The sequence below is a fragment of the Thunnus thynnus genome, chromosome 4, assembly GCF_963924715.1.
Source record: "Thunnus thynnus chromosome 4, fThuThy2.1, whole genome shotgun sequence".
Taxonomy (NCBI): domain Eukaryota; kingdom Metazoa; phylum Chordata; class Actinopteri; order Scombriformes; family Scombridae; genus Thunnus; species Thunnus thynnus.
This window is the reverse complement of record NC_089520.1, coordinates 7,917,812-7,936,741: the sequence shown is the minus strand read 5'-3', so window position 1 is coordinate 7,936,741 and position 18,930 is coordinate 7,917,812. Positions and strand designations below refer to the sequence as shown.

Below are 18,930 nucleotides of genomic sequence, written 5' to 3'. Positions count from 1 at the left end.
TTAGAAATAGAGATACAACCGCATCAACAGAAAATCCCATTAAGATCACGTCACACAGTCACATGGGACAAACAATAAAATACAAAATTCGAGGATTATTGTTTAAAGAGACATTGGTCGTACCTTGCCATCGGTCTGGCCGATGAGGTACTCCCGTGCCTGGCGCTCCACACCGGCAGACAGCTCAGGAGGGGGGTTGGCACGGGCCTTCACCAAGGCGTGATGCAACGCTGGGATGAACTGGTTCAGACGCGGCATCACTGTGACACCAGACATCAATGACTCTGTTGCATCATAGGAGGAAGAGGAGGCACACCTTGATGCTACGGGATGAAATAGGAAAATAACAAACATCCATATTTAAATTATAGGGATCATTTTCATGTCCGTGCTTCAGTTTGTACTTCTGTGTTGTTTTAGTCTCCGTGGTTGATTCCATTAAAGCTCACAGTAGATGAAATGACTATGTGTAATGGGGAAGATGTTACTCATAGTGATGGACTAACTTTCAGTTCCACTCAGCTCATTTTTTTCCAATTAGTTTGTTTTGTACAACATGCATCAAAAGATTAGATAACTGATAACTTGGAAATCATCAATAAATCCCCCACCCAGCAGTCTCTTTGTTACTCACTGGAGTTGGCCACATCTCTGGTTTCTGGGAAGACAAACAAGGCCTGAAGACACCTCTTCCAGTTCTCTCCTCTCTCTGAAAATACATCATTGTCATGTTTAGAAGCATTAATCTCTTCGATACTTCATAACTCTATAACCACTAAAGCTAAAAATCTGAATATCAAATTTCTCTTGATGAACTTTGGCCCGAAACACTTTGTTGTCATTTCATAGACATCTCACAATATTACATTTGTAGAGACAACTGCTGAATCTCACATCGGTGATACTGTTTGAAGCTAAAAAGCCACAGTTTTCTAGTTGTACTAATGTTTAACTAATTTAAACCCACAATCTGACCTGCAGAAAATGAGGCGGACTGAAAGCACCAATTTTCATATGGATTGTCTCATTTTTCTATAAACAAGACATATGCCATCAGCCTGATCTTAAAGATAAATATAATTGATAGTGCTTCTACTTTTTGTTGCTGCTGATTTATTGGCTTTTTTGTAACCTGCTAAAATTGGTCTCTGCACTTAAATGTTTGTTTATGTAATGTCACATCTGATAAAAAAAAAAACTAGGTAAAAAAACAAAATATGTCATGTCAGATTATGATCCACATGCCAGGATATTTGATATTTTGATTGGCTGCAGTGATCATAGCTGTAAAGCTGCTGGTACCGACTATCAGCGGTCTACAGCTTCCTCAACCTGGAGTTATAACGTAATATTTACTCCACATAATATAAGCTTTTCATTTAAAGACAGTACTGACCCAAAATATAAATAAACAATACTTTTACTATTTTTGTTTTAAGTGGTCTTTTTAACACCCCACGCGGTGATAAAAAAGAAGAACACTCATCAAATAAGATCCTCTAGATAATTCACTAGTACACCTGATCTGTCCCCTGTCATACCGTTGGGTGTTGCCATCTGAACACTAGACAGCAGGAAGAGGAAGCCTCTCTCTGTCAGCTGAGTCACCAGAACCTGTACGGAGAACAGACGACTGTCATTTAACAGTTCTTATCAAATTTACCTTCTGTCTTCTCTTTCTTTCCTTTCTTGTTCTTTTCTCTTACCTTCCGATCTTTCATAACACAGTTCATCGACCATCTGATGCTTCTGCTGCTACAGCTTAGCGCGCATTACCTTTTAGCAATCACATGCATATTCTCCAAGAAAAAAAAAAGGCTGTGATATGTAGCACAACAAGCTAGCGAAGCTCTGTAAAAGGAGCTACATTCCTATGTGCAGCGGTGTCTGCCTTGCATGGAACTACTCTTTGGAAACGTGATTGTTGTTATTAGTCTTTGGGGCCGTTTATAAACAAACAAACGTGATTGTAATCTTTGTGGTGAAGGAACGTGTCACCCAGTACAACGGTGTGGCTCACTGATGTGTTTTTAATGGTTTTTGTACAAAGAAAAATACAGAGAACAAGCCGTATCCTTCAACCAGTGAACAAGGGGTTGGTTGTTTTTGCCATTAATTAATAAAGGCCTTGGTTTCAATCATCACATTGTTGTTCAATGTCTTATCTGTACTGTACATGAGGCCCTGCTAACCCTCGACAGTTCTCTAATGTATCAGCAGCCAGTGAATTCACTCAGCAAAATAAACACATTTACAATATTCAAGTAAACCCACCACTCTATTGAGCTCCAGTTCCTGCAGTAGTCTTGTCACACTGGTCGTTGACCGACTTCTGTCAATCACCTCCAGAAGACTGCAGTGATGGCCGTTCTTCACAACTACACACAAAAAACACATAATCCAACACAATTTCTCTTTTAGATTGATGTTACTAATATTTAAACAATACAACAGTGAAAATACAAACAACATACATTCTTATTTCATACTTTAATAAGTTATCCCTGACAGGATTTTTGGTCAACTCTCATGTATGTAAGGTTAACTTGACTTCACCTTCCTGGCTGCTGGTGTAGAGGTTGTAGGAGAACAGGTCAGAGGGGAGGAGCTCCGTCACCTTGTCGAGCCTCATCAACCAACCAATTTCTAACTTCTCTGGTCTGAAGGAGACACATGGTGAGATAAACAAAGAGCGAATCATTTTCAAATTTGAGGATGCACTGGTTTGACTCAACATAAGACAGACAGACTCCTGTATTAACAGTTATAGATCATCCTTCATCTATCCATCAGTTATGCACCGTTTCAGAGAGATGCATTTTCCAAACGTGTTGTTGCCCAACTATGGTCATGAGGTCCATTTTATAAGATGTGTTCCTGACAGCAAACCTTTGCAACCTCCATCTTAAAGGTTTGTGGTGTTGATCAAACCTATCAATCGTATCTATCCATGTTCCAAGTTTCAGGGTACACCAAGTCGTCATGAAGGACTGACTGATGAACCAGGTTGTGTAAAAGTTGCCCTCAAACATAATGCAAAACCTCTTTAAGAGATATTTCTTAGATGGTGAGAAGCAACCTCGGTGATGCTGTTATGATTCTAAAATATCAGATCACCGTTAATAATGACTCCTAAGGTTTTAATTTGTTCGCTTGTTTTTAAATGACCGAGTGATCAAGTATACACAGAACAGCTGACTCTGAGCTTCAGCAGCCACAACCAAGATGTCTGTTTTCTCTCTGTTGACCTGTAAGACATTTAAAAGTCATCCAGTAGATAGTTAGGCTATTGATTTGGGAGTTTATGGGGTTCATGTTGTAGAGGAAAAAAGTAAAAATCATCTAGTGTATAACTTTTGCATTGAAGTGTGATTCTCTGTGGTGGAAAGCAGGACTGGCTTCCTTTCTGCTGAACCTTTTGCTTGAACCCCTGATGCTATAAATAAACTGTCTTTATTAACACAATGCCTGATCTGTGTACCACATTTACGTGTTTAATGATGTAAGGTTGAAATATAGCCCAGCTTAACCCTTTCATGTTAATCTGAGACAAGAGTGTGCCTTCATTACGGAAATGCCTTAATTTAATCATTGATGTGTTTCCCCTCATTGAATGTAACTATTGACTCTTTGTTGTTATGCATATAAAAACTCTGATGATGATGCACTCGGCATCAATTCCTCAGTGGTCGCTGACTGTCACTTTGTAGGTTTAGGTACTTTTGCGCAAAACCTTAATAAATATACAAAGACAAATTTCTCTTTGTTCGTCTCCTTTATTCAGTCAACTTCCACCACACATGTCATCAGAGGACTGTGAAATGTGAAGCTGTGTAATGTGGGAAGCGTTGTAAAAGGATGAAAAGATACTGTCTTAGCCTTAAAAGGTCTTTACACAAAGCTACTTCCCAATAAACCAATAAAGTCTGCTGTTAAAGGTGCCAACACAGAGCTTTTCCGTGCATATCTAAAATCTGAAGCAGGCAACTAAGTTGTTTAAACAACAAAGACAAGCTGAAAAAAAAAGAGCCTCGAGTACAAAGCATCACAGAAACAAAGCAGTGATGAATAACAGGAGCAGTGCATGACAGTTATGAGAAAACAGGTGAGTTTGAGTAGGAATTTCCTGAGCTAAATACGGCACAGCTTGAGTTGTTGAAGGTGTATTTTTCCACTTGTGATGGAACAAATCACACAATCACCCTCCCTTCTGGTTTTGTGCCTAGTGAAAAAAAAACCCATGCCTACCTCTGCACTAAACACACAGGAATTTGGTTTGATCCTGTTATCTGACTCGGTGAAACACAGCAAACAGGCACATTTTTAGAGCACTGAAACTTCAAACACTTAGAGAAGTCGGTTCAGTACTCACAGTCTGTGAGGCAGGAAGGGAGGAGAGAAGGAGCGAAGGGCGATCTGGAAGAGAACCTGGTCACCTTTTACCAAATCTCCAGTCCACACTGTGAACTGAGCTTGCTCTGAAAGAGGACAGAACAGAGAGGGGCAAATCATTAGTGTGAAAAAAAGAGGACTTTCTTTTATATCCTATAGTTGTAAGTGTGAAGTTCTGGTGTTACTTAATGGAAAACACGGACCAGTACTCACCTTTACTCTGCTCTGCTGATTGACTGTTCAACCTGTCCATCAAACACAGCACACAAAGACAACGTCAATTCAGACATTTAGTGCTCAGATCAAGGATGTATTTAATGTGCCTGCCTGCTTTAGAAACTTAGACTTGAAGGATCATTTGCAACAAATCCTGTAAATTACATCAACGTCAAGCAAACTGTTTTGCAAAGCCATGAGCTGCATTTCATGTATGAAAGGTGCTATACAAATAATAATAATTTTACTTATATGGTAGCCAATTTATTTCACAGCACAGCTGGGCCAGTTACATTATTATTGCATGGTTACGCACTTAGGAAAAGGAAATTATATTCACAAGTCTGCACCGTAATCCCACACAAAATAATTCAACAGAAAACATATGGTCTCTACATACAAAATGAATTTCATACAAATATGAAAAACGGTCTTGTCTATGTTTCCGTTTATATGTGAAAAAATTACATTTAAAGTATATTATTTAAAAAGGTACTGCCCACTTAAACATGTTTTTTGAGCTACAAACTAAATTAGATGGCTGTACTGTGATGAACACATCAATGCTGGTGTGAATATTGACATTGGTTGAAAATGGCTCAAATCGTCAGCTGCTATTTAAAATTAGGCGGGTCCGATGCTGATGAAGAGTCAACCGTTTGGAAGTTCTATGAAATTGATATAAATAGTAGAAGGTTGACGCCCAACCCCACAGCAGACAGTCACAGATGGGGAGATTTCCTACAGCAGCTCATTGCTGCTGTTAGTTCCTGAAGTTATTATTATTATTTCTCTGGGCAGGAAATGTCACTGAGCACTTCCTGCCCTCCTGCTTCATACATCCACTCCCCCCTCTCAGCCCCTTGCCCACTTTTTAGCATTTTTCAAAATAATGCAGTGGGTGGAGTTAGGCTCAGACCCAGGGGAGAATGGAAAGCAATAGTTGCCTGGAGAGCATGATGTACATGAAAAAAATGGACTAAAGCATACATTGACTGTTATTATACTTAAAGACTTTCATGTCGATTGGCATTTTATGACTGAATAGAAAAACAAACTTGAAAGCACCAGTTGACCTTTATGATCTTATCTGAGATCTGCATGACAGGTTTCTGTTGTCACCACAACATGCAAAGTTCAAGTTGAATTCTGAAGCTGTCTGGAGCTCACAGACACAATGTTTCATCCTAACTTTCATCCAGACTTATCAAACTGAACTTTGGTTGAGCCAACTTTTCAATGACCCCCTCGTCTCCCTGGTCAGTCTACTGCTCTCTCTACTGACCTATTTAGTGTTAAATACATGTTTCTGGATATTTTTTACTGAATTATTCAGTGTGTTCTATGTTTTGCTAGCCAAGATGGCACATTGCTATAACACAGACCTTCCAGATCTCCATACCTGATGGGGACCAGAGGTTTGCTGGGAAGTGGAGAGTCTTTTCCTTTAAACTGGAAGGAGACAACAGCGTACGGACAAACCTGACGAGGCCGCTGCCGCAGTTCATCGAATGAATACTCGTAGAAGTATTGCTGAAATAGACAGCAGAACAGTATTTAAGGTCACGTTTTACTTCTTTGAAGTACAACTTTATATTATAAAAAGATTTCAACAACATAAAATTCTAATTTTCACAGGACACTTAAAGCTCTTACACACAATGTCAACCGACTAACAAGCGTGTCGTGACATTAATGGTCAGTGTGTTTTTGATTAAACACTAAATATATATGATGCTGACTTGACTCCCTGATGGAAACACATTTATATCTGTTCTCTGAGACTTGTGAGGGAAATTACACACACTACAATCAAGTTTGAAAAACCTTTATTGCATACGTTTGAATCCAGTTATTGTACATGTAATCATATTTAATTTCCACTATGTTTGATCGTTCTGAATCTTACTATGTAACCTTTAACTGAGAGAGCTTTAGCCTGATTACATAATAAAGTACTATCAATGTCACAGAAGGGTTCATGGAATATGTTTGACCAAAGTTATCTTGGTCTTTGGGAGTATGAGCAGAAAATTTGCTAACTGTTAACTACTTAGAAAGGCCAAGGCTAAAACAGTGCATCAGAGGGCAGGTAGGTAAGATTGCCACAGTACTTCAGATGGCAACAAAACAGATAAGGATGTTTACTGGAAGAAGCAGCCTTGACAAGCGGGAAGAGTTCGGCATAAAAGGTGTGAACAGTTTTTCATCTGTGTGCATAGTACAAACTAACTTTGTGCTGTGTGACATGCTCTGAGCATTAATTAAGTGTGACAATACTGTAAAAGATTTGTGTCTTGTTCCTCTTTCTCAGAGTGGAAATGCAAAATTGCCACGACAGACTTTAAAATATGATTTAAGTTTGAAAAGACACAAGAGTCTGACACAACTTGACCCCGATAAGAACCCGATAACAACAGAAAAAGTCATGCTGATCACTGACTTAAAATATTTAAATAATAATTATCACTGTCAAAGAGACAAAAAGGTTCTGTAAAACTCTTCTGAGCCTTTTCCTGTTCGTGTTTGTGTGTGAATATTGTGTGTTATTACCTGTGTGAGCTCGAAGGCGCGGTAGGAGGTAAGCGAGGTGACCTTGCTGGCGTTCTTGGAGAGGTGGCTGTCGAAGCGGGGCGTTGGATCTATAAGGTTCTTCATGTTTTCATAGATGCTCTTCACTTTTCCCTGAAAACAAAAGTAGACACAACTCAACTACCAGAGCAGAATATTACCATTTCAATCACTATATACTGACGACAAAATTGAAGATTTAAAACTAGTTCATTGATACAAAGACTCAACTGATAGACAAACTACAGGGGTGCAGTTCCAGCTGAGTCAGTTCTGAGTTGTGGCCAAAATTGTTTACTATTACATAAATAATAATAAGTAAATAAAATAACAGACTACCCTCCATCAGAAGCTTCTACTGACACACCTACGAGCACGGCATTATGACACCAACCACAAAGTTCAGAGTAGTGAAGCATGACCTCTGAGCTAACAACAGGACATGGTGACATCACCTGTGAGTCATCAAACATTTTGAGTAACATGTGTGAGCTGACAGAAGCGGTGACGAGGATAAAAACAAACAATGATTATGCAGCCCAGCTGATTTACCTTCATCACTTTGAAGATGACGATCTCCCCTGTGGCTCCTGGAGTGAAGGAATTAACCTGGAGCAGGTCTGAGTATCTGGATAGATACACTCCTAGAGACACACACACACACACATTCAACAAACATGGTGGATTTTAGTGAACTCCCACATCTGCATTGTACATCTATGATTAGAGTCTCCAACGGAAATTACACTTCATGCCCTCTCCTTTCAGCATTAAAAAAATTATCTTAGAATCAACAACAAACAGATGGAGGAGATATGTGTTGAATGTTGTGTTATGGTGTTTCTATATGTATCAGCATCCTACCTTTATTGGGGTTTCCCAGCACTGTGATCCAGCTCTGAGCCACAAACAGCCCTTTCTCACAGAGTAAAGGCAGCTACAAGAGAAAATGTTTCACAAACATATTAGATAGTTTACAAATTGAATACAATATGAAGGATCAGGCTAAATGACGTATCACAGGTGATCAAATGATTCTGGTCAATTATTCCATTATGTTCAGTGTTCAGATGACAGTTCTTTGTCTTTGTCCAGAGATAACAGAGCAACACACAACCTGTGGCAAATCTGTCATACTGGCTTGTGCCCCCTGATTTTTGACCGTTTTATCAACTCTCGAGTGGTCAGAAATGGTTACATTTTTGCATCAAATCTGTATAACAAATAGTATCAACCCAAAAACTGCTACAACAACTTGAGACATAACTGAGCATGGGAACGGCCATCATATTCTTCCATCATAATGTTCTAAGCCCTCATACACTCTCAACTTTCAAAATTTGAACAGGCGCCTTGTGAGAGAAAATTGAACAGCAGGTCATTAGTTATCTGATGTATTTCTTGTTTATATCATACATGTTACAAATAATATTATGAAATTCAGTTTAGTGTTAGTTCCTCTGTGTTGTGTCTATTCTAAACTCAGTTCTTTGCTGTGTAAAATGAGACGGTTAAGTGTTTAACATTTAGTTTATTCTGTTGTACTTCTTTCTGAACCAGTGGTGACAAACCGTTATGCAGATTTCTATGTGTCAATCTGATAAGCCTTTAGAGGATAGTGTTGTTTGTTCTTAATTTAATGTGCTAGCAATGTAATTTTGTGATGCTACTTGGTGCATACTTGTGTGCTGTCATGTATGGTTGTATAGAAAGACTGTTCCTGGGTTAGTTAAACTTGTGACTTTTGTTTCTATGTGAGGGATGTTTGCTGACCTGTAAGGTTAATAAACAGATTTTTCAAAGTCTGTACATCAGTATTTAAAGGACTGGCTGAGTGCCAACTTTTCAGACAAAGAAAAGATAGCTAGGTGGTATCATTGTCTCCAGAAATATGATGCATTATACTTCTGATTGTATTATTTGATGACATTATTTCATAACCTGACAAAGCTCTCTTTGTGAGTTTATTGAGCGATCAAGCGATTTTCCACTACAGCCTAACCAAAACACAATGTTTATTACAGATTTATGACTAGAACAGCTTGACACACAGTGCTGATCTGCATCTCAAATTAATCTTCAGGTTCCCAGCTTTCAGATGATGTATACCACTTCTATGTGGCATATACTGTTGACCTGCTATCTCTCCCTAAAAATCCCCTGTCCCCTCCCAAAAATGGGTCTATAGTAGGGGGGGCGGGAGTGGAAGAGGTTAAAACCACAATTAACCGCCTAGTTTCTTCAACTTTCACTCAGGAGCAAAAATGGGCCTTTAAATTGGAAAGAAATGATGATCTGACATTTATCGTGATAATTGTCAATATTGACTGATAAGAACATTTTTGGTCATTATCGCCCAGCAATTTACGTTGCAGGGAAAAAAACAAAACTATAACTGACATGTTCAGCACTGTGAACACTTTTTTAACTACAGCTACTTTCAAACAAGCTGCAGCGCCAGGACCTGCACTCCTTTCAAAGCATGCATTCAGAACTTGAGCGTCATGGTAAAAATGCAGCTCAACTCGACAGTTCCCGTTGCCTTGAACAAGTTCAGAGCATTGCACCAGAGTCTGAAAGACGTTTCACGGACTTTGCATCACTCAAGCCAGTTGCCTCATGCATGTGTTCCCAGTTTGGCACAGATATTGATGTGGATAACATTGTCTCCCAAGTGGGAGCTCCTCCTAGACACTACTACAGCGGAGAAGTGAATTCTCACCCTTCAGAATGACGTTCAGATGAAATCCAGGTCGTCCACTGACATGAAGGGTGAATTATGGCACCTGCTCTCAGAGGAGAAGTATCCTAACATAAGAAGCCTTTCGCCTGTCAGCCCAATTTGGATCAATCTACGTATGTGCATCTGCCTTCTCCCACATGAAAACCATAAAGGCCATGACAGATGACCACCTATCTGCCTGCCTGAGACTTTCCACCAGCTGCTACACCCCTGATTATGAGAAACCAGCATCCTCCTCCCAATGCCAATGATCTCATTAAGGAAATCACTCCCATCTCTGGAATGGAAACATGTTTCTGCTGTATAAAGAGCAGAGACTCAACATGTAACCCCTCTTGGGACAGAGACTGAGATTTTGGGACTGGTAGATCTTATGATGTTGAAAAATGTTAAAGTAGATCTGATGTGTAAAAACGTTGGGCAGCCCCCGCTGTAGAGCTGCTGCCAGTATTGTCTTCATCTATCTGGACATCAACAATTAATAACATAGCTGAGTGTTCTCACCCTAATACCATCAGACAGCAGGAAACAGTAGCTCTCCTCCAGCTCCTTTTCAGTCCTCCCGTCGGCCTTCATCTCCTTCCTCTTCTCTACAAACTGAAACACACACACAAACACACACATATCTATCAATCCACAAATAAATAAGAGGCTCAGCTGGTCGTAGTAAACAATTACAACATATCCAAACACATCCATTCCTGCATAATCTGTTTTTAAACTCTTATTCCTCACCACTACTCTGTAATTTCCATATTCTTGTAGTCAGGGTGTATTTGACATAAATTTACCAAACTTGTGAAAACATGGTGCAAATGCAGCCAAATTTAGGTGACAGGTGAACAAATCAACTCCAAGTGATGCTTCAAAATCTGATGGCATTTCACTTACAGCAACATGACATATTTAAATGGCAATGACCCTCCACCCGTCCATCTCTCACCTCTTTCTCCTGCAGCTCACTGTGGACGAGGCGAGGCTTGCAGTAGGTGAAGCAGCCGGTAGAGTTGGTGTCGACGTAGCTGGAGGTCAGGATGGTCATCATGTCTTCATACTCCCTTGACTCAGTGGAGACATACTGGAACAGAGCTGAAAAAAAAAAAGACGAAGGAGGATAGACACAAAGGTCAGCATGTGCTTACGCTCCCTGCACTCTAGGAATTGATCACTTTTTCACCAATGATCACTAAGATAATCCTCTGTCTTTAACAAGGGAGTCTGATTCCAGAGCCTACCACATACACTACATGGCCAAGAGTATGTGGACACCTGAACAAAGATTGTAGAACCCCAACATTACATCCATACTTTAATATTTGATTTGAAAATCTGCTGCTATAACAGCCTCCACTCTTCTGGTTTCAGACTTCGCACTAGATTTTGGACGCTGGCTGCAGGGATTTCCTCCCATTCAGCCACAAGAGCATTAGTGAGGTCAACCACTGACGGATGTGATAAACAGGGTTGTGGGTCAGTCGAGTTCTTCCACATCAAACTGAGAAAACCATTTCTTTATAGACCTTGTTTTGTGCACGGGGGCATTGTCATGTTTAAACAGGAAAGGATCTTTACCAAACTGCTGAGACAAAGTTGGAAGAGTATTATTGCCATACCTAAAATTGTATGTTGTAGCATTAAGATGTCCCTTAAATGGAGATAAGGAGGACCAAACCAGGAAAAACAGCAGACCAAAAACTACGCCAGACAAAAAAGTCATCATAAAAGTAAACGTGTGCCTTTTTATTTACATTTATATAAGTACAGAATGGAACATTGACACATTATACAACAACACACAACATAATCTTCCAGTTTAACAAAATCATTCTTTTAGCAGCCAAAAAGGCTAGGCCTACTATTTTCCTGTCTTTTTTTGACCTTAACCGCTCACAGACTATCACCCGGCGTGGGTTCGGCTCTACGGCCCTCTCTCCACCTGGCTAGACAGAACTCTGAGGAAGGGCTACGTGCTCCGCTTCTGGCGCCAACCTCCTCCTTTCAGCAGCATACTTCAGATCTTTCCATCCCCACCGAGAGGACGGCCTTGGAGGAGGAAATAGCCACGCTCCTCCAAAAAGGGGCTGTATCGATGGTCCCCCAGTCAGTGGCGCTTCTTTTCCCCGTATTTTCTGGTTCCCAAGAAATAAGGGGGCATGATACCGATACTGGACCTGCGTGTCCTGAAAGCCACAATGCTCAGAGACCATTACGCATGTTGACAGGTTTTAGAATGTATCCGGCCAGGTGATTGGATGACATCCATAGATATGACCGACGCGGACTTCAACGTCCCCATACTGCTGTGCCACAAGACGTACCTGCGTTTTGCAGTGGGAGGATATATGGAAGGTTTTTTAAGCCAATGATTATAAACAAATCCATATGCACTATGGACAATAATCAATTATACTTCCATTTTTGAATGAAAATAATAATCTAAGAGTATTTCAATGTCTGGTGTTCTTTATATTTTGATTCATTTTGTGTTTTGTGATGGTGTTATTTCTTTTTGTATTTTGATTTTTCTCATGTCTTGCACAGAGGTTTTCTTTTTGGATTTTTGTTCATACTGTGGCAGTTTTTCCATCCTGTTTTAACTGGTATTGATTATTGTGGGTTTTTTTATTTGGCCTATGTGGGTTTTGCCGCAGGTCTATTTGAGTTTTGTTTTGAACATAAGTTTTGTTTGGGGAGATTTTATTTAGTACATACGTCATTATAATCTTCTTTTCTTTATTGTGTGGTTATGGTTTAGTAATTTTGTTAAAACTTGTATGTAAAATGGACGTATTATATTTTGATAATAAAAGATTTTTTTAAATTAGCATAGTGAGGCTTCGTACTAATTTTTTGATCCTGTTTGAATTGTGCCATGAATTACACATATGATGTTTGCCAAATTAAAAGATAATTTTGCAAGTCGAGAAAGTCGGTTTGTTGTAAAACTGTTTAAGAATCAAATTGTTTTGTATGAAAACGCTCAGTGAACTACATCTCTCATCTCGCACTTCTTACCTTACCTGATGTGTTTTATCCAGCAACTCCTGGTTGTTTTATCAGCCGGGAAGCAAAAGAACGAGTAAGACCCGTTGCTTGTGACTACATCCCGGTGCAAAACATACAGATATTGTATTAACATTAGCTTCAGCAGCTCTGGGTAGCTTGTGGAGACAGAAAGTTATGACGCGACTTTTGGGTGTGTAGTCTTTCTAATTATATATTTTCACAGTCTTATACTTCAACAGTTTTTCAACAGCATTTTCCTTTCCCCAAGTCATCCTCCAGAGCGCTTATGCGTTTTTGTGACCCTGTCCTTCACCAATTATCTTTGGAAAAGGTCTGGATGGCCGAGTTGATCTCTTTGAGTTTAGCGTTCTAGGATTCTTGATTGTTTTTGGATGTATTGTTCAAACATTTCGCCCATGTTGTAGCCTCCTCATCTGTGTCAACATCATGCAGGTGAGTCTTCCCTGCACTCTTTGAAGAGTTCTTAACTCTGATTCTTTGTCTTGTTATCAGGTCTTGAGACATCCGGTTGATAAAGCTGCTCCACATACTTTCTTCTTGTTTGCTACTTATCTTTGAGCAGCTTGTAGTAAGATTAAATTCTCCAGTCTGGTGAGTCGTAGATCATACTAAGACGCTATGTTCACCTGTCCATAGTTACGTAAGGTATGTCACATATGTCGACAAAAGAGCCACATACTTTTGGTTTCCCCCTATACCTCACAAGGAACTATGTTACATTTAGGTAACAACACTCTTTGCCATTTACTTGACTACACTCTAAGCTGCAGTCTTCCACCTTCATCCCCAGACTGCCTCCTGACAAATAAAACACATCAACCTGAGCTCATTTACTCTATTTAACATTTGTAGACATTTATTTAATGGGTTACACATATCCGAAATAAGAAACAAATGTGCAATAATGAGCTAATACCATCTATCTTAATGCAGCTTTCATCACCTTTCATATGAGCCTCATCAACATCCACACAGAAGGTTTGGGCAGCTGCAGAGCCCACAAAGTAGTTGTTAGCAGGACCGGGTGCAGCCCCTTTTTTGTGCCAAATGTACCAAATCCTCAAGAGGATAAAGAACCCGAAGCAGCTGTCTCCCTCCATGTGGAGGAGAGGGCTCAACTGGAGCATCAAACACCTGAGACAGATGCTGTCGCTGAGCAAACACCTCCTCTCACGACAGAAATTAAACAAAAGATCAATCTCTGCCCATAAAATATTTGTATGTGCCACTAGCACAGAATTGGAGGGCGAATATGAAGAGCTCGTTCCACTTTTTTAAAATGTTAAATTCATCCTAATCTGAGGTAACTAAGTCAGATGTTAGATGTGGAGGAGTCACACCCACACTGCCACAGGCCATCAGAAACCTGGATAATGTAAGAATCACGTATACGTAGAGATCAGTAACCAGGATTCCCAATGTTCCATGTCAACATCATATCTGAGATTGTGATCAAAAATGGGATAAGACTCAAAACCATGATATGTATTGTTATCTGGATATAAAATTACCTATATCGGGATATCTGATTTTGGTTATATCTCACAGCCGTACTTAATACAATATATAAACGCGGAAGTAGTGGGGTATGCCAAAGCTTCATTGCAATGGAAACAGTCATCTGTGTCTGCGTGCTTTGTTTTGCTTTGATGTGAACGGCTCAGTTTTAGAATATTTACGATCAGACGTCTCAGACTCTTTTGCAAGTTGCATCCAGTCTTGTTGCGAATCATTCGTCTGAACTGGCCTTAAGGCAAATGCTACTGCACATGCGCGGGAATGTGGTTCTGTTTACAAGGCTTCACTAGCTTGTTGTGCTACAATCTCTTGACGTTATACTACATTGTACATTGAAAATGAACTTAAGTACAAAGTTAGTAGTTTTACTAAAATTGTTCTTACTTCATCCTAACTCGGAATCATCCCTAACTTTGAAGAGGTATTCCAGTGATTAGTATGGCACAGAGACAGATGCTCCAACAACGGTGGTAATTGAAGAAGCGTTGCAGACACGCGCTGACTTTTAGTCCCGAGTATGCAAGCCCCAAAAATGCTCTTCCAATAATGCAACTCAATAGCAGCTCTCAATTAAACTCAAATTATACTTCCTGTGTCTATACTTCCTCATCTCAGATTAACTATGTGACGCAAAATTTATCATCGGCCGGTCCACGCAGACATCTGCAGCCTAATACTTCTGACTGTACATATGCTAACACGTCCTTCTACGCAGACATTCAATGTATAACAAGAACCATGTGCATGTACGGGTCCGTTTTGGAGTACATCCAGACCTTTAGACCCTGCCTACTTGATTGAAACTCATATATTTCAAGCTCCACCCCCCCAATTTGTATCTCAAGGTTTCTTTTATAATTTGTCATCTCCAAGAGATAATCCTGATGACATCATTACAACACCATCAGGGTCCTCAAACGTGACAAAGCTCCTTTAGAGGCACAGAAGACGTTATACTAGGGCTGCAACGAATGATTATTTTCATTATCAATTAATCTGTTGATTATTTTGTTATTTGGTCTAAATGTAAAAAAAAGGTGAAAAATGGTGAAATCTTCTTTAGTCCCAACCAACAGTCCACAACTCAAAGATATTCAGTTTACTATCATAAAAAACAGAAAATATTTGCGTGTGAGGAGTTGGAACCAGTTTTTTTCTTTAAGAATGACTCAAAATGATTAATTAATTATTAAAACAATTGGCGCTAATCAATAAATTGACTAGTCGTTGCAGCTCTATATCCTACAGCTGTTTTCCTGGTCTGAGCAGGACTAACCAGATGTGTCCCTCATGTGTCAAAATCTGTTTCATCTCTTTCTCTCTCTCTTTAGATGCCTTTTTTTCTGTACAGTTGTCCCCTTTGGATGAGGTGGTTGGGGTCAAGCTTAGCAGAAAACTTCTGGGCTCAGGATAAAGTAAAGAGAAACACAAATCAACGGGGAAACAGACTTTGACACAACACCCCTAAAACCTGAAGCTTAAACTCCCTTCAGTCACCAAACAGCGGGACATATTTACAGCTAAACTTAATCTCAAACCTTTAAAAGGACAGGCTTCACAATTTTTCAAGTCTGTCTTAAAACAGTAGTCAGGTACCCAAATGAACATTGAAACATGTTTTTCTTTCTGTAATTATTCCTCCTGTTCATACTAATCATTAGAAGATCCCTTCATAATGCACTTACAATGTAAGTGATGGGGGACAAAATCCACAGTCCTCCTTCTGTGCAAAAATGCATTTAGAAGTTTATCTGAAGCTAGTATTAATAATAAATTATTCAAATCAAGTAATTATCATTCACCGTTACAGCCCGTTTCGACCAAAAGTTCCTGGTAGTTTGGACCCAGAGGGGCTAATTTCAGGAACTAAACTTGTAACTTTAAGTCCCTGTTGCACATCCTGTTTGCGTTTCCATTGCATCTGAGGAACCAGGTAGATCATGCAAATTAGACCCATGAGGAATTAAAAAATTACAACCGTGCTTGAAACACAGCATTTACACATGAGGAAAAAAAACAACACAGATTTGTCCTGTTGTTCTTTGTATTTACTGCTGCATGAGTTGCATATAATGAATCAAGGAAAAGGAGAGATGCAGAGGAGGAAAATGAAACACAAGCTAAGAGCATCCGTCTCCATAATAAATTATCTGTTGAGTGTTTGATGGTATCTGTGCTTTAGAACGTAACCGCCAAGAAAAACAATCAGAAAGTAACATTTTTATTCCCCTATTTGTCCTTGCTACTGCCGCTGTGCTGTCCCTCACTCATGCTCTTTCTTTTTCTCTCATGTTTTCTAAAATGAGTCAGGCAGCCAACAGCAAAGCTTAACTTTACTTGTAACGTTATCATACAAAGAGCAACGTCCTACCCTCATCCCAAATCGAGTTTGAGTACTTCCTTGTTTTATGAATGAACCTGCACCCAAGTTGAAGCAGCCACGGCATCGGTTTCTGACCAATCAGTAATGGTCATCCCTGCAAACCACGCCCCCACAGTGCCTGTACTTTTGGGGAGTATCACACACACACACACACACACACACCTTTACTTTATTCTTAACTTCATTCTAAAAAGACTGTAAATGTGGCAGATATCCACTTGATATGACTAACTCAGACTGCTGAAGCCTCATATAAGCTTCAGATAAACTTTTAAATGCATTTTTGCACAAAATGACTGTGAGGACACACTCTGGATTTTGGTCTCCATCACTTACATCGAAAGCATATTTGAAGGGGATCTTTTAGTCAGTGTGAACAGGAGGAATGATTACAGTGAGGAAAAACCTCTTTCAATGATTATCTGAGCACCAGACTGTTGTTTTATGACACACTTGAAAAATAGTGAATCTGTCCTTTAACCCCAACACTAAACTACTATGAAATCACTTGGCCAAAGGGAAAACTACCAAAATTGTCTGAATTTATTTAGAAATTTGCACTTAATGTCATTTTGTTGACAGAATCAATTAACAAAAGGGGCAGAAAAGGCACCAACACTGGACATGTGCGCACAAACACACACACACACACAAACTGTAAACAAAACGCTGTTCCCTTCCGTTAGCATGAACGCTAGCTAACGTCAACATAATCAAGTTTCAGACAAATACAGAAAAACATTTACACTTACATACAACCCTAGAATTAGCTAGAAAGTGAAAATAAACACCTGGTAGTAACTTATCTGTACTTAATTAACGTTAAACGGCGAACTCTGCTCGTTGACATCCTGTAACGTCAACTTACCTGTTTGGCGTGCGTTAGCCGCTCCCACAAACTAATTGCTTGTACACAGCTTGTACAGCTAAATTTAGTGTATCATAATGAATATATATGACTGTAGAGTTAACATACACATTGGTGAAGATGTGTAATGCTGTGCCCTGTCACTAAAGTTAAGCTAATACACCAAAACAGGTTAAGAATTGACTTGTCCGATGACGGATGTTTAGCTGTCCGATAAAGGACTCTTTCCGTTACAAACATTAAAGGGACTGATAACTTAAAGGTGACGATTGAGACGTAAAATAAAACGGTTAAATTAATTCATGTATAATGTTAATGGTGCATAATATATACGACTTTGGTCATTTTGGGTTAAGTTAATGGAAATGTGGACCAGCCCACCTCTCTGTTCCTTGGTTTTCTTCGGTATGTGGAACTTGAGCGGCTCCATCGGCATATGTCTCTGGTGGACCGCTGCCTGTGCGGAGTTCCTCCTCTCCGTCCTCCCGCCAGCAGCGCTCGGTCTGTCCGGATCAGGGTGAGTTTCTCTGGCGGGGAGCACCTGGATCACCTCGCCATCTTGCAGGCTAACATTAGCTCCAATCTCCGCGGCAGCAGACACCCTCCTCGGGCGAGCTACGTCCCTCCGCGTCAGGCTGTCGTCCATGGTCGAAGTCTCCACCGAACCGACGCCTCTGTTCCAACCGTCGCTCTGTCACAGTTTCTCGGCTACAGCCCCGTGTTGACTCCGCTGTTACCTCCGTCTCCCGCAGCGCAGGTAATCGAACCAACGCACAAGCCGCGCCATGCTTTCTGGAAAGCAAAGGTCTTGAGCCCGTCTTCGTTTTTTCTTCTTCTTTGGTTTTCGTGGTGGACTACAATCAAACATTAAAGGTGCATGTCGCCACCTACTGTATCGCAGTGTGTAACACCCACCATGACTTAAAACAACAAAAACTACCAAACTAAGTAACTAAAAAAAATTACAAAGAGGTTATATTCTGGCTATAAAACCTGTTTCGTTTAAATATTTAAACATAGCCATTTGAACCTGTAATTGTTTATGCCCTGTCTCTAACAGACCTCTGATGCTCCCCTCCCATATCTGCCCTTCAGTCTCTTTGTCTCTACACTGAACTTCCTACAACCTATCAGCACATGTTCAACTGTTTCCTGGCAGTTACAAGTCTCACATTTATCTGACACTATCTTTGTCATGGTATATAAAGTAGC

The 18,930-nt window shown here is 40.0% G+C and overlaps 1 protein-coding gene across 2 annotated transcripts in view; it reads right to left on the bottom strand.

The window, feature by feature from the left end:
• The window catches only part of tasora (transcription activation suppressor a), a 43,590-nt gene extending 25,018 nt beyond the window's left edge, over positions 1 to 18,572 (bottom strand). The window contains exons 1-14 of one of the 2 annotated variants that reach the window (XM_067586381.1): positions 18,100 to 18,572; positions 10,866 to 11,011; positions 10,427 to 10,519; positions 8,044 to 8,116; positions 7,732 to 7,823; positions 7,162 to 7,293; positions 6,011 to 6,141; positions 4,606 to 4,637; positions 4,373 to 4,478; positions 2,557 to 2,660; positions 2,275 to 2,378; positions 1,542 to 1,614; positions 635 to 709; positions 124 to 323 (exon numbers count right to left, since the gene is read on the bottom strand). In XM_067586381.1, coding sequence (XP_067442482.1) covers positions 124 to 323; positions 635 to 709; positions 1,542 to 1,614; positions 2,275 to 2,378; positions 2,557 to 2,660; positions 4,373 to 4,478; positions 4,606 to 4,637; positions 6,011 to 6,141; positions 7,162 to 7,293; positions 7,732 to 7,823; positions 8,044 to 8,116; positions 10,427 to 10,519; positions 10,866 to 11,011; positions 18,100 to 18,364 — 1,626 coding nt within the window. In that variant the 5' untranslated portion in view covers positions 18,365 to 18,572. Of the gene's footprint in view, positions 1 to 123; positions 324 to 634; positions 710 to 1,541; positions 1,615 to 2,274; positions 2,379 to 2,556; positions 2,661 to 4,372; positions 4,479 to 4,605; positions 4,638 to 6,010; positions 6,142 to 7,161; positions 7,294 to 7,731; positions 7,824 to 8,043; positions 8,117 to 10,426; positions 10,520 to 10,865; positions 11,012 to 17,718; positions 17,943 to 18,099 lie in introns of those variants that run through there. The other variant, XM_067586382.1, reaches the window with a different exon arrangement.
• Between the last annotated feature and the right edge of the window lie 358 nt (positions 18,573 to 18,930).